The sequence below is a fragment of the Rhamphochromis sp. 'chilingali' genome, assembly GCF_963969265.1.
Source record: "Rhamphochromis sp. 'chilingali' genome assembly, chromosome: 16".
Lineage (NCBI taxonomy): Eukaryota > Metazoa > Chordata > Actinopteri > Cichliformes > Cichlidae > Rhamphochromis > Rhamphochromis sp. 'chilingali'.
In genome coordinates, this window is record NC_137943.1 from 25,387,822 (window position 1) to 25,412,425 (window position 24,604).

General features: G+C 38.2%; 1 protein-coding gene across 1 annotated transcript in view; it reads right to left on the bottom strand.

Annotated features, from left to right (window-relative positions):
• The window catches only part of LOC308383332 (retinal-specific phospholipid-transporting ATPase ABCA4-like), a 44,913-nt gene that overhangs the window by 2,024 nt on the left and 18,285 nt on the right, over nt 1-24,604 (bottom strand). Inside the window, exons 15-47 of the mRNA XM_080861228.1 lie at nt 23,586-23,808; nt 22,658-22,879; nt 21,942-22,146; nt 21,754-21,846; nt 21,092-21,289; nt 20,440-20,617; nt 20,008-20,139; nt 19,735-19,874; nt 19,514-19,651; nt 18,964-19,145; nt 18,661-18,766; nt 15,895-16,100; nt 15,305-15,359; nt 14,985-15,044; nt 12,045-12,205; nt 11,655-11,779; nt 11,451-11,549; nt 10,275-10,556; nt 10,011-10,043; nt 9,770-9,875; nt 9,605-9,679; nt 9,149-9,318; nt 7,477-7,654; nt 7,239-7,354; nt 6,890-7,037; nt 4,219-4,342; nt 3,307-3,436; nt 3,047-3,167; nt 2,289-2,351; nt 1,903-2,009; nt 866-1,007; nt 444-578; nt 48-151 (exon numbers count right to left, since the gene is read on the bottom strand). Coding sequence (XP_080717354.1) covers nt 48-151; nt 444-578; nt 866-1,007; nt 1,903-2,009; nt 2,289-2,351; nt 3,047-3,167; nt 3,307-3,436; nt 4,219-4,342; nt 6,890-7,037; nt 7,239-7,354; nt 7,477-7,654; nt 9,149-9,318; nt 9,605-9,679; nt 9,770-9,875; nt 10,011-10,043; nt 10,275-10,556; nt 11,451-11,549; nt 11,655-11,779; nt 12,045-12,205; nt 14,985-15,044; nt 15,305-15,359; nt 15,895-16,100; nt 18,661-18,766; nt 18,964-19,145; nt 19,514-19,651; nt 19,735-19,874; nt 20,008-20,139; nt 20,440-20,617; nt 21,092-21,289; nt 21,754-21,846; nt 21,942-22,146; nt 22,658-22,879; nt 23,586-23,808 — 4,557 coding nt within the window. The remainder of the gene's footprint in view (nt 1-47; nt 152-443; nt 579-865; nt 1,008-1,902; nt 2,010-2,288; nt 2,352-3,046; nt 3,168-3,306; nt 3,437-4,218; nt 4,343-6,889; nt 7,038-7,238; nt 7,355-7,476; nt 7,655-9,148; nt 9,319-9,604; nt 9,680-9,769; nt 9,876-10,010; nt 10,044-10,274; nt 10,557-11,450; nt 11,550-11,654; nt 11,780-12,044; nt 12,206-14,984; nt 15,045-15,304; nt 15,360-15,894; nt 16,101-18,660; nt 18,767-18,963; nt 19,146-19,513; nt 19,652-19,734; nt 19,875-20,007; nt 20,140-20,439; nt 20,618-21,091; nt 21,290-21,753; nt 21,847-21,941; nt 22,147-22,657; nt 22,880-23,585; nt 23,809-24,604) is intronic.

Below are 24,604 nucleotides of genomic sequence, written 5' to 3' on the forward strand. Positions count from 1 at the left end.
GTGCAGCAAATGTGTCCAGAGGATTTTAATTTCATTATTAGGCGAACCTGTGTGACGTTAGCACCACGGCCCTGCCATCCCGAATCACACTCATGATGGCATTCCACAGGAAGCGTCGAGAGTGGGGATCCATCCCTGTCGTGGGTTCGTCCTAAACGCACAGAGCCAGAAACAGCCAACTTGAATGTCTGAGCACATAATTCCATGCAAACAGAGACCAAAACCTTTTCTTTATCAGCATATGGCAAAGATCTCAGATTTATGCCAATTTGAACTGATCTGCACAGTTGCTTGCCAGTGTATAAAACATTCGAGGCCAGGCTTGACTGAACCCATATGGCTTCCCATCTGGATTCATAGAGCATTTCATTGATAAATCCCTGCATAAAAATTTAAAATCCCAAACAATGGGCTCATGAGCTTTTCGTCACTGGCTAACTCACCAGCAGCACCAGGGCCGGGCAACCAATCATTGCAATAGCTGTGGAGAGTTTGCGTTTGTTGCCTCCACTGTAAGTCCCCGCACAGCGGCCTGCATATTCTGACAGACCCAGCTTCTGAATGCCCCACTCTGCAACCTAGATGGAGAAAAAGATTCATCTTTAGTGGCTACTTGAATCCAAAACAGTGATCTTTTATAATGGACAACCCACCCGTTAAGATAGCATTTCATAAAATATCATAAAATGCATGAGCAAAATTAGTACAGAAAAGAAGAATGGGCAAATATTTAAAAAAAGAGAACAAAACCATTATGAACAAAGCAGATTTCTACTGCTTTGCTGAACTAAAGTGTCACTGGACTAGCCGAGTGAAAAACATCCTTAGCCTGTTCGATATGTAAAGCAGCTGGAGTCCAACTCACTCTGGGGATCTCTGACTCGGGCACCCCTCTGAGACGAGCGTAAAGGTAGAGATGTTCCCTGCCAGTAAGAAGCTCATCGATGGCATCAAACTGAGGGCAGTAGCCCATGTTCTGGTGCACATCCAGAATCTCTGTCAAGATGCTACAAAACAGGACAAACAATGCAATTCAGTGCAGTGGGCTGACGGAGCACCTAACATGGTAGGAATAACAAAACATCAATCAATTCCAGAAGGGACAGATCTATAGTGATTATTTAAGAAAGCTATCTGAAGAAGCTCAGAAGCTGATTCCTCTCAATAGAAAGGGACTAAAACATTGCTTACCTAATCTTCTTGTCAAGTGTATTTAATTTAATGCCCATATACATACACTTATTCTTCTTTTTTATAGTAAGTTAATATACTGTGTTGTGTTGTTTGTTACGTTGTGATGTGTCATATCGTGTCGTGTTGTGTTATATGTAGTGCCGACGTAGGACAGTTTTTCCAATTTCATTGTACTACTGTACTATGTATGACTGTGCAATGACAATAAAGAGTTATCTTATCTTATCTTATCTTATATTTGTCAGACAATAATTACTATCATTTGACACATCGGTGCTTCACATTCTTTGAATCCCTAGATTTTTGTTCAAAGACATTTTCCACTTAACTGAGCAGGTATTCTGAGGGGAAAACTGTGAATTTTCAAATAACTGGCATGAAACTCCTTGACAAAATGAGAATTTAGACTTTGAAATCTAATTGTTATTCAAGCCCTCCTAGGCTGCGTTTTTTCCCCAATCAGAGTATCACAGTGATGAGTTTAATAGTCTGATGGTGTTAACACACAGGTAATGTCAGGTTGACCTTCCCGTATTCAAACTGTCTTATTCAGTGAACTGTTTCTGGTTTTCACTCATCTGGAACTGTGTGCAGGATAAACTAAGAGCAAAGTTTTCTATTTTTTGAATAAATTCCATCCGATGCAGGCCTGAACAGATTTTGTGTTCTGTTATCCAGGGACCATTTTTTTGAATAAACTTTATGTACCTGTAACCAGCCACAGAAGCCTCTCCAGAGGTGACATCAGTGTCACCAGTTAGCATTTTGAAGGTTGTCGTCTTCCCAGCTCCATTTACTCCCAAGAGACCAAAGCACTAACAGGAAAAAACGCAAACAGGCTTATGAATGCACTTAAATAAACTCCCATTTATATAGAATGAAACTCATATTCCATCACATTCGATCAAGCTTGATTAGACTAACTAGAAGAGATAAATATAGAACTGCAAATTGCGAGGCGTGTTACCATGCCGCTGTAATGCTCTAATGCCAAATCAGTTTGTCAGTTTATTTGAAGAGATGCAGAAAGAGAAAACTGACAGCAAATAGAAAAGAGTAGTAGGTCTCAATATAAATGTCCTCAGTGACTTTACCTCTCCTGCAGGGACTCCCACACAAATCCGGTCCACAGCTGCCCTCTTCCTGCCCACATACGTCTGTGCAGAGAAGGCAGGGAGACATTTAAGTTGTGTAGTGCTGCTCGAACAATAAGAATTTATGTTTAAAAAAGGTGGTGGATTTTTTGGGAAAATAGTTAAATTCATGTTTAGCACTGCATTAAGTTTGCTATCCAGTATTTATAAAGAAAAGTTCTATGATTCTGGTATCGGGAAAGCACTCTCGCGTTACTTGAGACACAAACAAAAATAAAACAACTCCCACCTTCTTTCCTGCTCCGTCTCCATAGAGGGATTTACTTATGTTATTTATGGGCTGTTTTGCATTATAATCTGAATTTCACAACTTTTATTTCTTTTTCAGATACTTGCATGATGAGACCTGTAGCTGGTAGAAACATTGCTAATGAAATTAAAGGGAGCTGTAATTCCAATGTGTGGCGACCTTTTCTGTATTCAGTATTTATCCCACTGGAGTTTTTCTGAATGTTCCCACGAATACTAACCTTTAGTGCCTTCCCCTCTGTTTTTAATTTTTCATTTAACTGGATGCTGATGTGAATACAAATGAAAGGATGTCTGGAAATAAATTTAATTCTGAAGCTGAAAATGAAATTAACAAAACTGGCCTGGAAGAAACCTTGAAACTTCTATTTCATACAGTCTTATAATCCAAAATGCGCAATGAAATATCACAATAAATATGAAATTAGTCGTTTGATTAAAATGTATACCTTAGAGAGGTCCCTGATCTGCAGAATGTCAGCCTTGTTCCCTCCATCGTAAATCCTCTGCCTCTCTGCTGCAACATCATCATCCTGATCTTGTGCAGGACTCTGCTTGTAGTCTGACAACCTGGGAGATTTGGAAAAAAATCATCAGCACTGAAGCTTCTAGTGCAAAAGAGCTCCTCTGCTCTAAATTCTAACCCTATGGTTAAGTTACTGTTGTTTATTTAAATTTTAAGCTAGTGTGCTTTTAGCTGTGTTCTTACCAGTGGTCCAGGAAGAATCTGTACTGGATCAGAAGATTAAGAATAAAATAAACAAAGCCTTCCACTGCCATGAAAGAAATATTTTTTCCCACAAAGTCCCATCGGAAAGGGTCCAATGTGTAATCTTCACCTGGAAACAGACGAGGTCCAAACTCAAACTTTACTACAATTTCAGTGAGTGAAAGGGTACTTTATGCATAGACAGTACAGATGGTACAACACTACGCTTAATCTAGCCTAGAAGATCTACATGTCATGGTCCTGGATCGGTGACCCAGTGTTTTGTTGTTGTTATTGTTATTATTATTATTATTATTATTATCTCATGTTTGGGGGTATTCTGATTATGTATTTGGGGTTGGATGTTTCAGTTCTTTGGTTACGGTTTATGCTCCCAGTCAGTTTCGTGTTCTTTGTTCCGTCAGTGTATACTTCCTGTTTTACTTTGTAGATCCATGTGTGACTTCACTGTGTTCAGCTTGTGTCTTCCTATCATTATGTGAATTAGGATCAGCTGTGCTTCCCTCCTATGGTCATGTCATCTGTGTAACTCTGTGTCTCTCTGCCTGGTTCATCACTCCGTGTTCTTATGGTTTCAGGTTAGTTCTTTGGTTTTCCCCAGTTTAGCTTTTGTTAACTCCCCATTCTGCTCTTCCTGTTTTTGCCACTTTGTCACTCGTGTAAATAGTTCACTCGCATCACATTCTATGCCTGCATCTTGGGTCCTCCTTCTCAACACCACACGTCTGCTACCCCAGCCATGACACTACAGTGTGGTATTAAGAGTACAAACTACTAGAAACTATGAGAACCCAAATTAGCAATTTTGTAAAAGTTTGCTTGAATATTTTCACAAATCACACAGTATGAAATTTTATCAGCTAAAATGATGGATAGGTACACAGTACATACCAAAGCGGGCATACACATCAGTAACAGCCTGGTTCATGGCCATGTCTATCAGCCCCCGTCCCAGGCAGAAGTGAGGGAACACCAGCAGGACTTTCTTCAGCCCCTCATTGAACACGAGCAAAGACTGGCCACACAAAAAAAGTTACCTCAAACATCTAAATATAAAAATATATCACATAATTGCAACATCTTTTCTAAAAATTTTTGAAATGCATCAGATGTTCTAAGAATGAACAGCTCATATACATGACCAGGAAATGCAAATATTCTACTTTGGTTTTGAGGGAAAGTTGAGGACCTAAAATATATTCATCCACTTATCCAGGTCATGGGGGCAGAACTGTCCAGGCCTCCCTCTCCTCAGTCATCTCCTCCAGCTTTTCAAGCCAAGAGACATCTCTCTAGCATGTCCTGTGTCTATTCTAGGTTCTCCTCCCAAAACACCTCATATAAGTGATAATCAGCTGACATTTCACCCTCTTTTCACCTGAGTTCACACAACATACAGCCAGAGATTGATGATTACAAAATCGATCATCTATCCTGGTTTCAAGTGCACTTCCGAACAGTGGAATCTACAGATGGGGTACAAAGAAGGCCCAATAAGGTCCACAAGCTAAGGTCTGGCTGCCACTCTTCCAGGCCGAGTTTCTGGTATCCGTAGTCCAGGTGAGGTTCATTTGTTTCTTTTTTCTGTCTTTCTAGGGGTTGTCTGAATTGCTAGGTCTGCGCCTGGACCAATTTAACTTGGGAGACATAACCAGGGGCTCCCAAATCAAATTGGTATAAACATAGTTTCTCCTTGTTAAACTTTAAAAAGTTGCTGAAATTTTCTTCAAAGTAGACCCACCACCCAGTCATGCTTGACACTGGAGCAGATGTCTTTTCTTATGTTAATTGCACATTTGATATAAGAACAGCCTTCCTCAGCTGTTTCCTATTTTTCTCCCAAAGAACAAGACTCTAGAAATTAAGAAAGCGATACTTCTTTTCAGCTGAAATAAAACCTCTTTCTTTCCAGTGATCATTTTTATGTCTTGCTTCGCCTACACAGATAAGTCTAAAATATAGCAATTAATTTTTTAATGGGTTTTAAATGTATTCATGTATAAAGCAAACAGTTTTTTCACCATAGAAATGCACAAATTCTCTGAAATCCTTGGAAATATCAGGCAACAAAAATATAGCCCATTTGACCTTCAGCTTCTCTCATGACTCATATGTCATGAGAGAAGCTGTGTACAGATGTGCATTGGACAGAACCATCTGGAGGGAAGGACAATCTCCATTTTCTTTTTCTTTTTTTTGAGCAGGCAGTCACCTGTCACGATGAGAGCACATCTGCACATATGTGCCCTTTCCCTCCAACTTCAGTTTCCTTCTGCTTCTCTTTTTCCTTTATTTTCCACTTGCCAGCATAGGTGTTGGCAGTTGTTGTGGTCGACTTACATGTTCACACCAAACTGTCAATCAGGAGTCTAAAAGCCCTGCAGTTATTAGTTATCCCCTGCCCTGCAGACCAGCAGCTTAACTTCCCTCATGCTTCCCCAGCTGTGCCAAACAATTGATCAGCTTTTGTGTAAGCACCTACTATATAGCTGTTTTATAAAAGAGAAATTCCACTTAACTGCTTCAGTGTAAGGTTTCTAGTGCTCTGCATGCCAGCTGACTGTCACATTGTCCTGACTTAGTATAGATCTGCACCTAATGTGATGAGTAACACCTGTGCTTTCCTGCTATGCTAAAAAGCCATATACTCTCCAACAGCACTCCCCTGACTCTAATCCTAATTCTGATCATTCTGTCCCTGTTGGTAAACATCAGCTGCCATGTGTTCAAATCCTTTGGGGGCAGGAATGTATTCAAAAAATATGGTTAAAAACATATTTTACTCATTCAGCCATCAGGGAGCAAGAATAAAATGACCATAATATTCACTCAGTCATATTACAATACATATAATAATATTATATAGTAGATATTATGACACCATAATATTGCTGTATTATAATATTTTAGAATATAAACAGTCACTGTTACAAAATACTGTTTGGTGACAGTTTTATCACTGTATTGTTTTATGAAAAAGCTTTTGTGTGAGTTTAATAAGGAACATTTGTGTTCTCATGTCTTTCTGCACTCATGTGTTGGTCTGTTCTTGCTCTTCTATTTATCTCCTTTCCCACTGAAGAATTCTGATCCAATCTTACTTCCAATTTTCAAACTCAAATCACCTCAGTCTTTGATCCCCAATCAAACCATCACCTGCCGTTTCATCCAACTCATCCTCCAGTGTCTAGACTTTACAGGTCTTGTCCTATCTTCTTCATTCAGAATCCTGTTTTGCTACTTCATCAAACCACCATCTATTAACTTTTCATGAATTATTCAGTTTATTTCACAAAAATTATATTCTTTGCTTTCAAATGTTCTCTCACTATTGTAAAAACATTTGTAATGTTTTATAAATGTATGCGATTCAGCTGTGGCTGCTTCATTCCAAAAGTAATAGCACTGAAAATGTTGCCCTGTAGTTACTGGTGAAGCTGAACTGGAATGTGAGTATAACTGTGCAAATGCAAAACATAATGTAAGATGTAATGATTAATTCAAATAAGCATTAAGTGCAGTGAAATGTTAGAAGGCTACATGGTTTTTAATCAGTACATACCCGATTGTTTTCAAACAGCTCCAGGATGAAAGTGATGGCACTGCTGTTGATGCCTATGAACAGGTTGATGCAGGACAGAGACACATATGCTGTACTCGGGATGTTGAATATATAGGACAAGGGATACATCATGGGTGTCACTGACCACCTAAAGGCAAGAGATTAAAAGACAAAAACCAACATATTTTTAAAAATTCTCAATTTAAAATATTTTTTTCTTTGTTTGTACTTTTAATTTTAACTTTTCTATTAACTTTTTGTCAATTATTTAGTTATTCGGTTATTGTCTTGTTATACCATAGCAACAGAACAACAAAACCGAACCAAATTAAAGTAAACAACAGCTTACCCATAGAGCAAAAGGAGTGCTATTAGTGCTGGCAGGTTGGATGGTGATGTGTAACACTTTTTGTCAAAAGCCATGAAAATGCCAACTACCATTGCAGAGCTGAGAGTGTAGTTCATCTAGATAAACATGAAGAGTGATTAAGAAGACAGAAATCCAATATTATGAAAAATAGCTCTGATATAGGATATATTAACATACAGTTATTACATTTCACTTAAGCCAGTCTAGCTTCACTTACCATGTCCCAAAAGAAGTTGGACACCCAGTAAACTACAGGGCTGACCCCACTGACGAACTGCAGGTGCTTGGCTTTGGTCACGCGCTCCTGTATGAGGTAGAGGACGAAGCTAGCAGGAATGAAGGACATGGCGAAAATAACACAGATTGCCACCACGGCGTCGACTGAAGTGGTCAGCCTGATGGAGGAAGCAGATGAAGTCAGTTCTATATATTCTGGGGTTTGTTATTAAGAGACTAAAAACAATGCTGAATCCATGCTAAGTCACAAATGGTTTGAGGCTTTAGGTTTTCTCTGAATTATTAATGAGATAATTAAAAATAAAAGCATTTTTTGGCCATAAATATATCTCTATAGTACTGTGCCAAAGTCTTGAGCCACACCACATTTCTCCTTTTTTCTGGAGAAGTGGAGGATGATTTTTGAATCTTTGGGATTCAACTTATTGGTGCAACAATATGTTTTCATGTCTGTCAAACTCTGTTTTCTTTGGCATTTTTACAGATTGAACTAAAGAAATGGGAACAAATGATGTGTTTTTGTGACAGGCTGCTGGTAACAAAGTGCTAAAAGATACAACTTAAAATTGGTTCTTTGCCAGTTTGTCTGTTATGTGTAAACACAACAATATTCTTTCATCCCTTGAATAAGGTGCATTTTTTATGATTTAATGTTTCATAAGTCAGTGTTAAGTGGTTAAAAAATATATTCCTCTGAAATAGTCAGTTACAAAGTCTGAACTGAAAATGACTGAAAACGAAAATCTTTCAATGGCCGTCAGAAAGCTTCAGAACGCATTGCTCAAGATCACTTTTAAAAGAACTTCTGGCTCATTGGAAACAAAAAATAAAGAAATGAAAGGTGGCTTGAAACCTTTCACCAGTACTTGAACTTATTAGATATGTTAAGCCTACAGAAAAGACAACCCATGTATATTAAGCTAAATCCAAATAATGTGATAATTCACAGCTTAACATTAGAAACACACATAGTAACTTGCGCCTTTAGCTTCTGATTGTTCAGTTTCTTTTCATAATAAGAGAAAAATGATAGAACAAAATAAAATTCTGGTCTGTACATATGCATTTTTGCAGTGTCCATCACAACACCTGAACGCTGGACTTCAAAGACTATACGGAAAAAGGTGGATTCAAAATCACTTGTGATTTTTGAAGTCCTATTCTGAAAATATGGACTTGAGCATGTTGGCTTTCACCATGCTGAAACAAGACGTGATGAGTAAGAAGTGAATTTGACGGAGCCTGCCCCTAATCACATCCTGATTTAACGTCCAATTTAAACTAATGTGACTAAATTAAATGGCATCATAATTTATAAAATGAAAATGAAATTTGATAAATAAGAAACTGAGACATTAAAGCCACCAGGAAAATGTTTATAGTCACTAGGAAGTAGTAAATCAAGTGAAAAGCGGGGTCATTAAATATGGTATGTATAATAATATGCTGTATGTGCTAGTCATATATAGGCAATCAGTCTTCTTTTTGCATTTCACTTTGTGGATCATTGGAAAAGATTATAGGTTTAAGGCACTTCCCCACAGATTTCTACCTATGTCCATCTTTTATACCCTCTATGGTTGATTTACAGACTACACAAACACATACATTTAAACACAGCTAAAAAAGAAAAAACTACAGTTATTACTCACACAGTGACTTCAGAAAGCTGCTCTTTAGTGAGGTTTAGTGGGTGGTTGATGGCAGTGATCCCGAACTCTACAGGGTTGGCATTTGTGGGTAGGAAGGCTCGCAGAATAGCATTATTAGCCACATTGATGAAGGCCACCATGGCATGCCAGCCTTTGTTATTATACCACACCTGGCAGAGAAGAACAGAACTAATTGAGCACATCTCGCAACTGTGTGATCAGCCTGTTACACAACATAGAGGATCTCCAAATGTAGTCTTCAGAATAAATTTATAAGTGGAAAACATTTAAGCTAACTTACAGGAATCAATCAATGACATGACAGACAATCAGAAAGTGAAAGGTTTGTAAAACACAAGCAAAGTATTAGACTGTCAAACTGCTTGCGTTTACAGTCATTTGTGCCACTTTGCTATTTGTGGAAAAACCAACTCTTCTATCGAGCTGCACACCTACCTTTATATTGAATTCACTTTCCATATATCGTAAGAAAGTGCCAATGTCCCTCAGGGCAAGTCTGCTATAGTAACCCTGCAGACAGCAGTTCATTATTATTAATTTTTATTGACTTATTTCAAACTTGCACACTTGATCTGTAAATCATAACACAAGAATAATCACCCCAGTGATGTTGAGCATCCGTCCCAGCTGATGAAAAACGTTCCGGATGTCTTTAGGGTCCACATCCAGGATGGGGAGTTGCCCTCCAACTGACAAACCTCCATATCTGAGGACAGAAGATATCCACTCACATCACAGTTCCTAACATCAGCATGTCTTTAACACATTGCTGTGTCGTTGTAACAAACGACAAAACAAAAATGGGGAAAGAAAATATTAAATAAAGAAATAAAATTGTTACCTTTGTTCATTCACCCAGTACTTGCTCTTCAAACTGTGAAAAGAAATGTAGTTTTCATTAAGGAGAATGATCATTAATATTTGCTATTTGCCTTTCTTTTTTTTTAGCTCTTTGTTTTTCTTTTGCCTTAGACCTTTTCTCCTTTTAATTTCCTTTAGGACATATTTTCCAGCTCTGTGAGGGTTTTTAACACACTTGTATTTCTTCTTTAAATCCACCTGGTTTTACCTTTTGAGTACAGTTTACAACTACATTCAAACTCACCTAGTTCTAATAAGACTGGGGTAGGTTTTGACCAAGTAGTCAGAGATGTTCCTGTCAGTCAGATCCAGCATTGTGTCTTCCGTTGGCTCCAGTCGCTGGCGAGGGGGCAGACCTCCTGCACCATCTGGACAGATGGGCATCATGGTCAGTTTGTTACTTGTGCTGCACTGGCAGGAAGGTGATGGGTTTCTCTGGTTCCATGCAGGACTTTGTAAGATGTTGCTAACCGCTGGGGAGACATCAGGATACTCCCACTCTGGGGTCCTGTTACTGCAGGGAACTCTGGAGGGAGAGGAGTGAAGAAATTAAACTGCAAAGGTAAAATCACTCATGCGGTAAAGCTACTATCTATGCACTGTATATACTTAGTTGTAGTTTTAACCATCCACTGTATATAATTCAGCCACTGGATTATTCTTTTTTAATGAAGCTTTTTTTGCTTTTTGCAGTTCTCCAATAAATAATTTAAATGAAGTTAAAGCAAGAGTTCAATAAGGTTTTTTTGCTGCCCTAAATTCTTCATTATTTCATTTTTGTCAAAAGTCTAAATTTTAATTTTGCAGCTCTTGTCCACTTTACTTATGCTCTCCAAAACTTTCCTGCTTTTTGAATTCATTGTAATATCTCACTGTGCCTTTCATCCCTCCTCCTCCCTACACCCAGCTCATTCGGACTGTCCTTGGAGTCTCATCCGAAGTTTCCATCAGCCATCTGCTCACTCTATTTCAACGCCAGCAGCATCTAGAGATTGAGTGGTCTAGTCACTACCTCCCACCTTTATTCGGGACTCCCCTGTATAATGCTACTTGTTATTGTACTGAAAAAAAAAGTTCTGTTCTCACTGCTTTTGCTTTTTTTTTCCTTCCAAACTTCTTGGAGCTGACTGTTATGACTTTGAGTCTTTTGGATTAATAACTCAAAACGGAAGTATGAAGCTTAAAATTAAAGTATTTGACAACAAATTTGAATATTATTTTTTTTAAATGAGTTTAATGTTATTCCAGATCCAGATTCTGCAGATTTGCTTCTATTAAAAAAAATACATATGGATACAGTTTAAAGATGTGTTTGTTTGACTATACCGTTTCCTGGCATTGTATGAGCCCTAAGAAAATAGACATCAGTGCTCTAAGATGTAGCAGAAGGAGTGTTGTTATCTCTAGTCATAATGCTCACCCTAGGGGTTCTCCTTCCATGCATCGCGTGCCCAGGCCTGGTGGCTTTAGCAAGCGCTCTATAAAGTGTTTCATTTTGGGGTCATATGGCCTCTCATTGCTAATACAGTGATGAAAAAATACAAAGAAGAAAATTAAATTGGAGAAAAAAGCAAATATCTATCATCCAACATGTTACTGAAAGATTTATCTAAAGCCTTCACACCTGAAGAAGGTGAACTGCTGTCCGTACATCCAGGGGCTCAGAGTGAGACTGGGATATTCTCCAAAAGGAGGGACAATCATGGTGAAGATCAGTGCTATCAAGACAAAACTGGCAGGAAGGACGATCTGGAATCAGACAGTCACAAGCATAATAACAACAGTTTAGAAAATGTTTTGCAAAATAAGCGGACACTTTTGCAGATACATCCAAACAAATTTGGCTCAAAAAATGTTCTCAGTAAACACACTGTATCTGTTAAAACCGTCAAATTCATTCAAATAGGTCTCTCAAGAAACTCACACCAGTCTATTTAGTTTATATGCTCCACACAATGCAACCACAAAGCCATTTCACTCATCACGTCATTCCCATGTTTATGAGATCCTGTACCTGTGCCAAAAAGTCTTTCTGGCTTCGTGTGGCATGGTGGAACCTCTTTACCAGCAGAGCATGGAACTGTTTCAGGATCAGAAATCCACCTTTCACCTGCCTGGAGCCCTTTCCTGCACTGCTGTCCGATGACTGGTTGGTGGGGTTCACTCCATTATGTTCTGTGTTCAACAAGAAAACAGTAAGCAGCACTAAAACCATATCTACAGAAAACAAAGCATTTTAGATGAACTGCATAATCTGCATGTGGGAACAGGCTGTGAATGAGTGTTACTACTAAAATCCACTGAGCAAGGCATCTAAAGTATTCTGAGGATTATGAATATATTTTCTGAATACCACAAATGCATGAATGCGAGTAAATATATGAATCTGATGCAGCACTATAAATAGAAAAGAGCATATAAGCAGCAAAAACAGACACTAAATTCTAACTAAGGCAGCCTGTACCTGGGCCATTCAAGCTGAGTGAGGCTTAACACAAAAGGATTTAAATGGTCACAGAAAACATGTTCTGTGCTCGAATAGTACTTTTTTGCATACTTGTCACACTTAGATGTTTCAAATCATGAAACTAATTTTAATATCAGACGAAGAATAAATAATAAATGATCAATTATTAATTTCTTGTTGAATCAAGAATACACTTGACAAAGTGGAGTTGGTTGAAAGATTTTAAAAAACAACACAACTGGGACTCCAGTGAACCACAGTGAGCACCATTATGTGCAAATTGAGTGAACTGTGGTGCACTTTCCCAGGAGTGGCCAGCCTACCAAAGAAATTGCAAGAACTTCGGGCCTCACTTGTTTCAGAGTTCATGATTTAACAATAAGAACGAGACTGGGCAAAAATGGCATCTACTGAAAAGCTGCAGCGTGAAAACCGCTGCTGACCAAAAAAGAACAAAAAGGCTGATCTAATACCAAAAAATATCTTGATGGTCTCCAAGCGTTTTGTCTGTGGACACACCAGACAAAAGCTGAACTTTTTTGAGGGTTTTCATGGCGGCTTTGCTACTTCAGGACCTGGATGACCTGACATAATTGATGAAACCACGAATTATGCTCTCTACAAGAAAATGTTCAAGTAGACTGTATGGCCATCAGTTTGTCCCCTGAGGTTGAAGCACATGTTAGTTGTGCAGCAGGACAACGATCCAAAAGAGCACCAGCAAATCCATCATTGAATGGTTCAGGTAATAAAAATAAAGGTATTCTATGTAAATTTGATTGAGATTCTTTGCATAATCTTAAAGTTGATGCTCAAAACCATCCCAATGAGATGAATTCAAACAGTTCTGCAACAACGTCCAGGCCAAAATGCCTCCAAAGTGATGTGAAAGACTCATTGCCAGTTATTGCAAACACTTGAATGCAGGGGTGACACAAATGGTTATTAGGTCAGGGGGCAATTATTTTTTCACATAGGGCTAGGTAGGTTTGGATAGTTTATATCCCTTAATACATAAAATCATCATTTAAAAACTGCATTTCATATTTAATTGGGTTGTCTTTATATTAAAAATTGTTCGGTGGTCTGAAATATTTAACTGTGACAAATATGCAGTAAAATAAGAAATCAGAACGCAGGACAAAAAAAATTCACAGCAGTGTATAACAGTTGTCATCATTTTCTAATTTGATTTACCTCAGGGTTATCATGTCAGGTGGACTAAAACCCTTTATCATCAACATTTTTCATTTCATATTCAGGTGAATTCATCTCATAATGTTTCTAATCTGCTTTGAATTTATTATGTTTCTCATTATAATCAGTTACTTGTATCCCCCGTCCATAGCAACTAGGATACTAGTTCAACATTCTGTCTACTATTTCGCTGTTTTAGACTAATTTTCTTGTAAATCAATAACTAACAGATTATTCTGTACTCTCAGGAAACAATTCCAACTTTTGTACAAGCTTTTATCTTTCCATGTCCAAATATTGTTGTTTAAAAAAAACTGTTAGCCATACTTTCATTAGTAATTTTAGCATGTTTCATCTCTTCCTCAACTAAGACTTGTAGTTGTTAAGCCGCAGTCTATGAATTAGCCATACTATTTATTAATAGTTTAGTTAGCCATACTTTTGAAACCGAAGGGATCGCTATGTGGTTCTAAATCTCTCTGAGCTATTATAAACAGTAAGATGGAGATGGATGTAAGCTAAATTAGCAGCATGTTCACTCGTCGCACAACTTCCTTGTTCGGACCCCCTGTGACTTCACTAACCAATCAGAAGCCAGGAATTCCTATCCTCAGGTAAATTCAACACATAAATATTATTGCTTTGAAAGTGCATACATAAAGAATCAAATATGTAAACATGTAAATATCAAATATAAATGGAAGTGGGTATATAATTATCTCTGAAAACCTCATCTAACCCATGTAGAATTTATTTCTACACTTTACAATTTTTCTACACCTGTCAAAGAGGTCATGTAATTAGTTAGACTTCTACTCCAACATATATGTGCACTTGGAAAAAAGAAAAACTGCTGTTCTCATGAAAATATCATAAACTGAAATCTTTCTGGGTCTATGAATTCAATTCATAGATAATATGTATGAAATTTTCAGTGTTGACTAAAGTACCCAGTCACTTTTACATTTTAATCGTGTATGCATTCCCTTTGGCTGTTATTTTTACTGCTTACCCATTACCTAACTTTTTGAGGTCACTTCTTTAATTAATGGTTATAGTACCCCTAGCTACTGGAAAGGTACTCTCTGGGGTACTTGCTTCCCTGGTTGGGATAAATGCCTTTCAGAGTGTTATAAATAACTGTCCTTATGTGAAAAGTCCCACATAAAAAGTTAGGAATAAAATATTTAATCGATGAAAGAAAAAAAAGATCTGATTGGCCCAGGTTCAGTGACAAAAAACAGCATTTATATTGCCAGAGTTCAGTCTAATGGCTCTTAACGCTCTGACCTTCATCTCCCTCTATGCCAACATTGCAGCCATTTTTTCTCCCTTGTAACATCCACTGTTCTAGAAGTAGGACACATAAGTGAAACAAAAAACACACACATATGCACACAAACTAGAGGGTTAAAAAAAGACAAATGAAGCACCACACCACACTTGAAATCTAAACAAGTACTTTGGCTGCTTTTATAGTCACAGTTGTATAATCTACTTCGAGGATACGCAACACTAACAGCCTAATAAAAACAGGTGTGAGACTGGGCAAAGGGTCAGAAATTCAATTCCAGCAAAAGGCCATGGAGAATATCAGTGGTGGTATTTACCAGGAGTGGTGGCATTATTCGCAGCTTCTCCGTCTGCAGTGACCTTTATGAATATCTGCAGAGAGAGAAAAAGAACTTCCTTAACTTTCAAAACTTTTCATTCATGTAGTATAAGTTCATCCTTTATGTTCTGAATATATTGTACCCTTTTTTCTTTTTTAATTTTTAACTGACAAATCCCTAGAACTGTGTGCAGGTAGAAAGCAACAGCAGAAAAGAGAAAAGAAGAAAAGATGCAGGATCCAAGTCTAATAAAGACATTAGCTGAAATCTTATAGCACTTGGTCTTTAAAAAAAAACTTTACAGATGTATTAATATAGTTAAAATGCTGCAGAGGCATGTCATGTTTAAAAGTACACAATTTTTCTAATCCATCCAATGAAAACAAATGTTGACCTTTTCAGAGCTTTTAAAAGTACTAATAAGGGCAAAAAACAAACTTCTCTTACAATGTCTGGCTCTTTATTTCATTTATCAGAATTTTCAAACGGGGTTTATCAAAATTCAAACTTTCCAAAATTTAATATAAATACATATTCTGAAGACTCTTAAGCTATCCACAGTATCAACAAACAACAGACATCCGTACCTCCTCTAGTGATGTATCAGAGATGCCAAAGCTGCTTAGACCCATATCAGCAAGTGTCTCCTCCAGCTCCCTAAACAGGCTAGCATAGGCCCGATGTTTAAACCCTTTACTGGGGAGCAAATAGGTCAACTCCTGTCCAATCATCTCAATCAGCCTGGCCTCGGGGACATGGTGGTGGATAAGACTTGTGATGCTGTCTATATCCCCTGGAAAGAGGACAGAAATTCACATATAAATGAGCTACTTAGGAGCAAAGTGTTCCCAAAATAGCAGAAACCAACACAAGGACAAAGGAACAAAAACTGCTTGAGATGCAAAAAAAACAAAAAAACAAAAAACAAAAAATTTTATTCAAGCACATAAACGCATAAGCAAATTTACACTTCACCAGCTTCACGGGGTTGCATCTTAAGTACGTGTCCTCAGGCAGAACAGTAATAGCAAGCTCATGGGTCAATATGACCATTAAATTGGGAATGTGAAAAAAAATTGTCTGTTTATGTTCTGTTTTACAACTTTGATAAGTGGGCCAGTGATGCAAATTTCAACAAGTCCATACTGAAACGTATAAACAACTCAGCAGGTTGCACACACACGTGCTCCTCTGCTACACTTGTGAGGGCGCTCACTTACAAAAGAAAAAACGTATTATTATTATGACATTATATTATTATTATTATCGTTATTATTGTTATCATTATTATCATTACTACTACATTTTTATTAGGCAGGGCTCTATTGTAAAAGGCTGATGCTATGCACCAGGAGTTTCACTGTACGATACATTTATTATTTACACCTATTCAACTGCTTATTAACAGAAATGCCAGTAGTGCATTTAAGCATATATAATTAGCATACAGGCATGGTTGAGACGACCTTCTAGAATGCAAACCAAGCATCAAAAGGGGGAAGAAATGTGATTTAATTGACTTTGATTGTGGCATCATTGTTGGTGCTAGACAAGCTGCTCTGAGACAGAATCTTAGACACAGCTGCTCTACTGGGATTTTCCCGCACAACCATCTCTAGGATTTACAGAGGATGATCAGAAAAAGAGAAAATATCCAGTGAACAACAGTTCTCTGTGTGAAAATGCCTTTTTTGTTTTCAGACATCAGCCGGGAAATGGTCAGACTGCTTTAAGCTGAAGGAAGACAACAGTCAATCAAATAAACACTTGTTACAACCAAGGTAGAAGACAATCTCTGCAGGATGCAGAACAGCTTGAACCTGCTGAGCTACAGCTACAGAAGATATTTTCTTGACACACTTCGGAACCCTTTTAGTACTAAGTTACATAATTAGTTACTGCCTATTTAACCATATCATGAAGAGAGCAAAGTAAAATTCCTTGTCTGTGCGCACAAACTTGTGCAACTAAAAATTATTGTGGCACCATAGCCTACTCGAGCATTGTTGCTGACCATGTCACAAAGCTCAGATCATCTCCAACTGCACTCACATGACCGCCGCAGCCATCAGAGCTCAAACCAGTAGAGCACCTTTGGGATTTGGTGGAATGAGACATTCACATTATAGATGTGCAACCAGTAAATCTACTGCAACTGTGTGGTGCTATTACCTCAATATGGACCAACCCAGTCCATCCCAGTACTAGCCAGGTATGCCTAATAAAGTGAGTGAGTGTATGTAAGTCATCTGAATACTGATGACTCCATCGCTGCCAGGATTATAATTATAATCACAGACAGTTCAAACATTTATTATCTCAATTGCCTTTGGCTTTGTTTCTTATATATAACAACACCACAAGCCTAGAGTCAAAAAATTATTCTTCATTCTCTCAGTAAACATAAAGCAATAATTTTGAATAAAATACCTCTGACATACATAAAGGCTGGTTTATTCAAATAATTAATGCATACCAATCAAGTAAACTTCATTTTACCAGATTCTATTAACTCTAACATTTGACATTGTTCTCATGTAACAAAATATATGGAAATTTACATATAATTACATTTTTGAAGGCAGTATTTTGGGCATTTTTTTTTGATAGTAATAGTAATAATACCCTTGTCCACATTCATTAAGCATCACTTATATGACTCCACTCATAGATACAGATATTGAGTTAATAACACACATATGATAATATCAGCACCAGTTACTTTATGGCTAACAGTTCAACATTGTGTTGATAGTTGGACCGTGTGGGTCTGGTCTTTATCAGTTTAGCTGATTGCCTTTAAACTCTATTTACCAGTTGCCCAGTTGCTGCTAATGATAACATAAGTCAGAGCTAGCATGATAGATGAAAAGTGTAAAAGAGTCGCATATATTCTAGTGTTAAATGGGCCAAGTGGGTAAAAGAGGGTAAAACCATAGCTGAACCAAGCAGAGTCCTGAGAGTCTTGAGAAACTGGGGCTTTGCTTTAAGCCCAATGCACCAATTTTAAAATGTGCTACCTCTAATGTTGCTCTTAGCCAATAGTATTGTTACAGTGACTTCTCTGATATCCAGTGTGGTAGCCGCACCCTTATCCTCGTCCTTACCCTAAAACAAAACTTAACTTGAACTTGAAAACCGAGTTCTACTTTCCAAAACACACCTTGAAGAAGAAAGAGCGAGCCAAAATCCTTTCGTTTTCCAAAACTGTCTTCCAAAATCTACATTTTGTGTAAACTTTGTCTTCAGTGGAACAGAAAAACAAGAGAACATAGACAGACGCAAAAACAAACCAACTCCTGAGGCATTGCTCATGAGGAGGAAGATTAAAGGGATATACGATATCCACTTACCATCCAAAACTCTGTCTAGGTGCTGAAACTGATTCTGAGACTCATCTTTATATCTGGTGCAGATGGAACAGGAACACGAACAGTCTGAGGCACAGTCGCAGTTATTCTGACAAAAATAGAAAATAACACCTTGAACAATGCAAAAGAAGAAAAAGAGGATTTTCTGACTAAAAAGTGAGCAGACAAAAATCACGTATTCTCTTGCATATGTCTGTGGTAGAAACAGATTTGTTTTCTGTGCAGAAACCTGCTGAGATGAGAAGCATTACAGATGGTTGATTAAGCACAAAAGTTCATCCTCACCTCCTTCTTCCTGAGGTCCTTTATCCTCCGTACAAGCGTCAAATAGAAACCAACTCCAAAACAGTTTTTGAGGAATAGGGGGGACCCGCAGCAGTGCAGCTGCCCTTTGGAGATGATGGCGATGCGGTCGCTCAACAGGTCGGCCTCATCCATGTGATGAGTGGACAGGATCACAGTGCGGCCTGCACAAGGAGCGAGCTTTTATCAAAATCTTGGCTTGTTGTACATGAACAAAGTAGTGTGTGATACCAAAGCTTTTCAGTGCTTTTACAGCGGATGCAGAATTTATTGGTTTTATGACTAAAATTCTGTCTTTTGTTGTAGCCACCCAGTTGAATTTTCCCCTTTTGATCAGTTCTCTACAAAATCCAAGTGCCTCAGGGGAGCTGTACAGCTTCAAAAGACTTTCTTTCATTCTTCAGTAAATTCTGGAACAGTGAAAAGTCAACTTGAGGATAAAAAACACCTTTTAAGAGTTACAAAATGAAGTTACTGAGAGAGTTAAAGTGTGGACCAGACCATTAAATGTGACTTTACAGACAGCTTTTACCAGTTCTGTATTTCAGTAAGAGGTCCCAAATGGATCGTCTGGAGTAGGGGTCCACTCCTGAGGTGGGCTCGTCTAAGATGACGACCTTTGACCCTCCGACAAACGCCATAGCCACCGACAATTTCCTCTGCATGCCGCCTTTAATGTGAATAGAACAGATGTTTAAAAGAGATTTTTTTTCTCCTGCTTTCTCTCACACACAAAGAGAAACAAGCAATGACCTGAGAGGTTCTGAGCCTCATCATCTCTCTTGTGAGGCAGCCCAAGGTCCACAAGCATGTCCTCAACCTCCCTTTCTGCCTCCGCCTGGGTCCGACCTTTCAGCAGTGAATAGAACAAGATGTGCTCTTCTACTGTAAGACTGGTACAAAACACAGCAGCAGTAAGTGAGACGTTTCTGTAAGAAGGCTGATTGTGAATGATTGAATAACTTAAAAGTTACTAATATTGTTGTTGGTTGTTTAGTTGATTAAATTACCTAAAATAGAACTTACTGGTTAAAGAGGATGTTGTGTTGAGGACACATCCCCATTGACGTGCGTATAATGTCTATGTCAGTTCTAATGTCTCTCCCGTTAATATAGGCTGTGCCAGATGTGGGAGGATAGAGCCCGGTCAGGATGGACCTGCAAAAACCAGAAACAGAGCATCATAAACAGGTGTTACCAACCTTTAAGTAGCTATCAAAATTCAGTTTGAATCTAAACCAAACAGAAAGTTCTGAGTAGATCATTTTTAAAGACTTTTTAAAGACGATTGTCAAGTTTTAATGGCTTCTGTGAAAGCCATTCAAATCTGAAATGTTGCTGAATCATTGCCGCTCAGACACACTACATGAATTCCCTTTACATCTTTTCAGTGTGTGTTTTTTTAAAAATCAGTGTACTTTCTGTAAGAAACACTCATACAACAACATTTCAGTTTACATTGTCGTGGTTTTTCCAGCCCCATTGTGCCCCAGGAAGGATGTGATCTGCCCATCATAGAAATTAATGTTGAGGCAGTTGACAGCTGGACGAGAGCATCCATCAAAGACTTTCACCAGATCCTGAATTTGCACCCCCATCACAAGGCCTACTGGGTCAGGCTCAAAGAACGACTGGTCTGCATGCAAAAAGAGATTGAAAATATTATCAAAACATGACAGAAATAACACAGTATCTCTCAACGTTTATTTTAATTTGATGGAATTCTTTCTGAAAGAAAGTTTCTGAGAGCACTTAGAGGAAAGAGAGTTTTTAGTCTGATTTCTCAGTATTTTACCTACCTAATACTATTTTCCCTTCCTTTCACTAACCTGACTGAGGCCTTGTCCCAGCAGTTTCCCTAATAACAATATAATTACAGCTTCTAATCAGCACAAATTTGTCATTTTCCGTTTTTCCCTGTGTTTTTCCAGTCTGCTGCAGGATTTGCATGTTTCCACCAGGTGCCCCCAGAGAGTTCCTCACATGCAGTGTGGCATCTCTCTCCAACTGTGTCATTATCTAGTATGCCTTCTCCTTGTTTAGTCTGTGAAGTGTAGTCAAAGTTACTGTTTCAGCATTCTGAGCTTTTCTTCTGTATTTGTGTCATCACCTTCATTTCCCGAGTCCTGGCCGTCCTCCTGGTTTGGCGCTTCTTCTTGCTGTTTCAGCAGTTCCCTCTGTCTCTCCTGCTGCTCCCTCTTACTTTGGTGTTTGCAGATTTTCCTGCTGGCTGAGCCGTTACAGGTGTTTGTCTCTGGTCTGCTCTCGATATCCTTCTCTTGGTTTTCTGGTTCAGGTTTCTCAGGAACTATAAGGAATAGACAGTACATCAGCTTACTAGCATGCTTTTTGATCAAAGTTTTACCAGGCCTATAATTAAAAATCATCACCATGAAAGCGCTGAAGTTACATATTGATTTTTACTCTCCAGTTAAAAAGAAAGAAGAAAGAAAGCACCTAATCTTTTCTTTGTTCAAATAATACACTGCTTTGTTGACCCATCATATGGTTATAAGGACAGTTACTCAAAGTGCAGACACCCTATTATCTGTCTTTTACTAAGCTTTAGATTTTACTTCCAGCTCTGACACTGATGGGATGGGCTGGATGAGCCTTAACTTCACCTTATATTGAAATTCAATGGAACAACAACACTATTCCTCTGGTAATAATTTGCCCTTCTAGCCGCAATTTTAAACATAAAGAATAAAGGTAGAAATTCATTTCTTTGACTCCTGTTTTAGTCATAGTGCTGCTCTGTTGTTGACTAACCTCTGTCTGCCGTTTCTGTGTGTGAGGGTTTAGGTCTTTGCCAGTAGGAGGGCTGGAACGGGAAGAAGAATGGCCGACCAATGCCATACTGTCCTAATGGGCAGACACAAATAGTTTGATTTTATTAGTAATAAGCTCATACTATCAATTAATTGCTAAAATACTGTAGAATATAAAGTAAGCCCAACCTGGGAAAACATTATCCAGATACCAGGCCAGGATACCATAGAGGACAGCATCAAAAATCATCATGAGGATGGAGGTGAGAAAGGAGTAAGTGTCTTTCTCCAAGGGGCTGGTCTTAATGTTGTTCCACTGCAGGCCCAAACCCTGCTCCTCATACCGTGACAGGTACTCTGTCCCGAAGCCAAAGGCCACAGGTGACAACAAGCTCTGAAAAACATGAGGGGTAAAAAAAAACAGGATGATCACTCGTTTCATTTGTTGCTAAATATCTGTGTGTAGGCATGAAAGTCAGCTGGGTTAAATTTGCTAATGTTTACCATGAGATTTACTTAAATACAGCGCTTAACTAATTTATTAGACTCGTCATAAAACATGACAGCACAAATATTTTTGAAATCTGTTAAAAACTTGTTTAAAACTTAAAATTTTATTGTTATTTATGATGCAAAACGACTGAATTCATAGAAATTAATCAAGCATTCAACCGCTAAAACAATTCTTTCTGTTCAGAAATGGAAGTAAATAAGAGTAATTTGACATATTTATAAAAAATACACCATATACTGTTGGATTACCCAGTATATGCAGGGGGAACTATAGTATAAACTATACATTAGTAGTTTAATGAATGTGTTAAGCACTGTAAATCATATTTACTATGCTTGAAAAGCATAACTTCAGGTCTGATTTTGTACTTTAAACAAAAAAATAAACATACTGCAGCCAGTTTCATGCTCTTGGTGATGCGGTCTTGCCAGGCAAAGCACAGGATGTGAGGTAGGTAGAGGGTGAAATAAATGATGCCACTGCAGGCTGCTGCCAGGTTGGCCTTGTTGAAGAACACGCTCATCAGAAAACACTGCATGATGGTGGCCAGAGTGAAAGTCATCAGAAAGAAGAAGACAAGGATCGGGTCGCTGTAATGCAACACTTTGCCACCCTGAGATTAAAAAGGAGATATATATAGAGCATGACTATCTCTGCAGCGAGTTTTACTTTCACATTTAAACATGCACATTTAGGGTTTAAAAAAAGGTAGAGAGAGGAAAAACACATAAAATATATATGTGTGTGTGTGTGTGTGTGTGTGTGTGTGTGTGTGTGTGTGTGTGTGTGTGTGTGTGTGTGTGTGTGTGTGTGTGTGTTAATATGATCCACAAGAGGGCAGCATTAAACCCTGTGAAACATGAACCCTCCGAAACAACCTTTTGGTATGGCAACCTTTACTATTCAAAAGAGACATATTTAGCAATTTTTCCATCTGTGTGGAGCCACAAAGTATTTTTGGGCCCTATAATTAAGGTCACAGTAATTAAACCTCTCAAGCATAAATTAGTTTATACGAGGATTTGGTATTTAACTGGTTTTTGCATTTTTATTACATTAATAACATGTTAACTGAGTTCAAGAACTAAATAACAAATCTACTATCAAATAAGTTTACTTCAAAACAAAGTAATGTGCCATGCAGGCCACTTTGTGCTGAGGAATCAAATTAAAACTGCTTTGATAGCAAATATAACATATAGGCCCAAGGGTCAAGCTGCAGGTTTGAATAAACATGCTCTTAAGAGCTGACAAAACACCCTCAGTCTTACTTTCAGCTTTTTTTCACCTTTTCTCACCAGCTCTTTGTGTTTTCTTACCATGACAATAGAGGTCAGCAGTACTGTGCTCGCAGTCATCATGAGGAAACTGTCGATGAACCACGTGTACCAAATGACTCCATTGCTGACCCCCATGGCTTTGAGGGTCTCTTTAAGACGGAGCTCCTTTTCCAGCACGATGCTCTTCACTGTCATGGACACAGAGTAGATCCAGGCCAGCACCATGAATATTGGGAAGCAGCGGTTCAGTGTGATCATGAAGCTAGAGTGGAAGTAGGAGAGAGGAAGGAATTAGGATTACACTGATTCTGTGATCTCTCAGCACAGAATGCATTAATCTCAATTTTAGTCAGACAAAAGAGCAGCACGTATTTCCAAAAAAAGGCTGTATTCTAGAGAGGAAATTCAGTGTAGTGTAGTACGCCTACTAGAAATTTTCACACATTTGGTTCCTCCATTGATAATAACTAGAATAGCACTAATACAGACTGCAATAAACAGCAATACCCAACTCTACGTTCAAACAAGAGCCACCAAGATGAATGGCATGAAAGCAACAGCAGATTTTTTTAATTTACCTTTTTACTGTCCTTGGCTTAGCTTTCAACAAACCAGCACTCAAGTTGGCTGATTAGTCTGAAAATGTTTAATTCATAATGTGAGTTTTCATTCTCATTCTACTGTATGTCTGAGTCGGCTTGACTGGGCTTTGAAACCTACTGAAATTCAGTTACAAAACCTGTCCACACAGAAAGAAGTTAAGCAGTTAATCACCGAGTTGGACAGTTATTCAACGCATCTATTAATAAATGAAAGCTTCATCTTAACTATACACCAATTTAGGTTAAATTGAATCAGTTGCATGGACAGTATATGCAGGAGCATCATTTTTATTCTGCAATTAATTGTATATTATTCTATTAATAATAGGTTTTGCAGCCCTCTAAAGCACTGTTACACTTTCTGATGTGCAGCAAGTGCTTTATCTATTTCTTTTTAAAGCTTTCTTAATGAAAAGACATATTGTGAAAAATGCTGCAGGCCTGCAGTGACTGGTA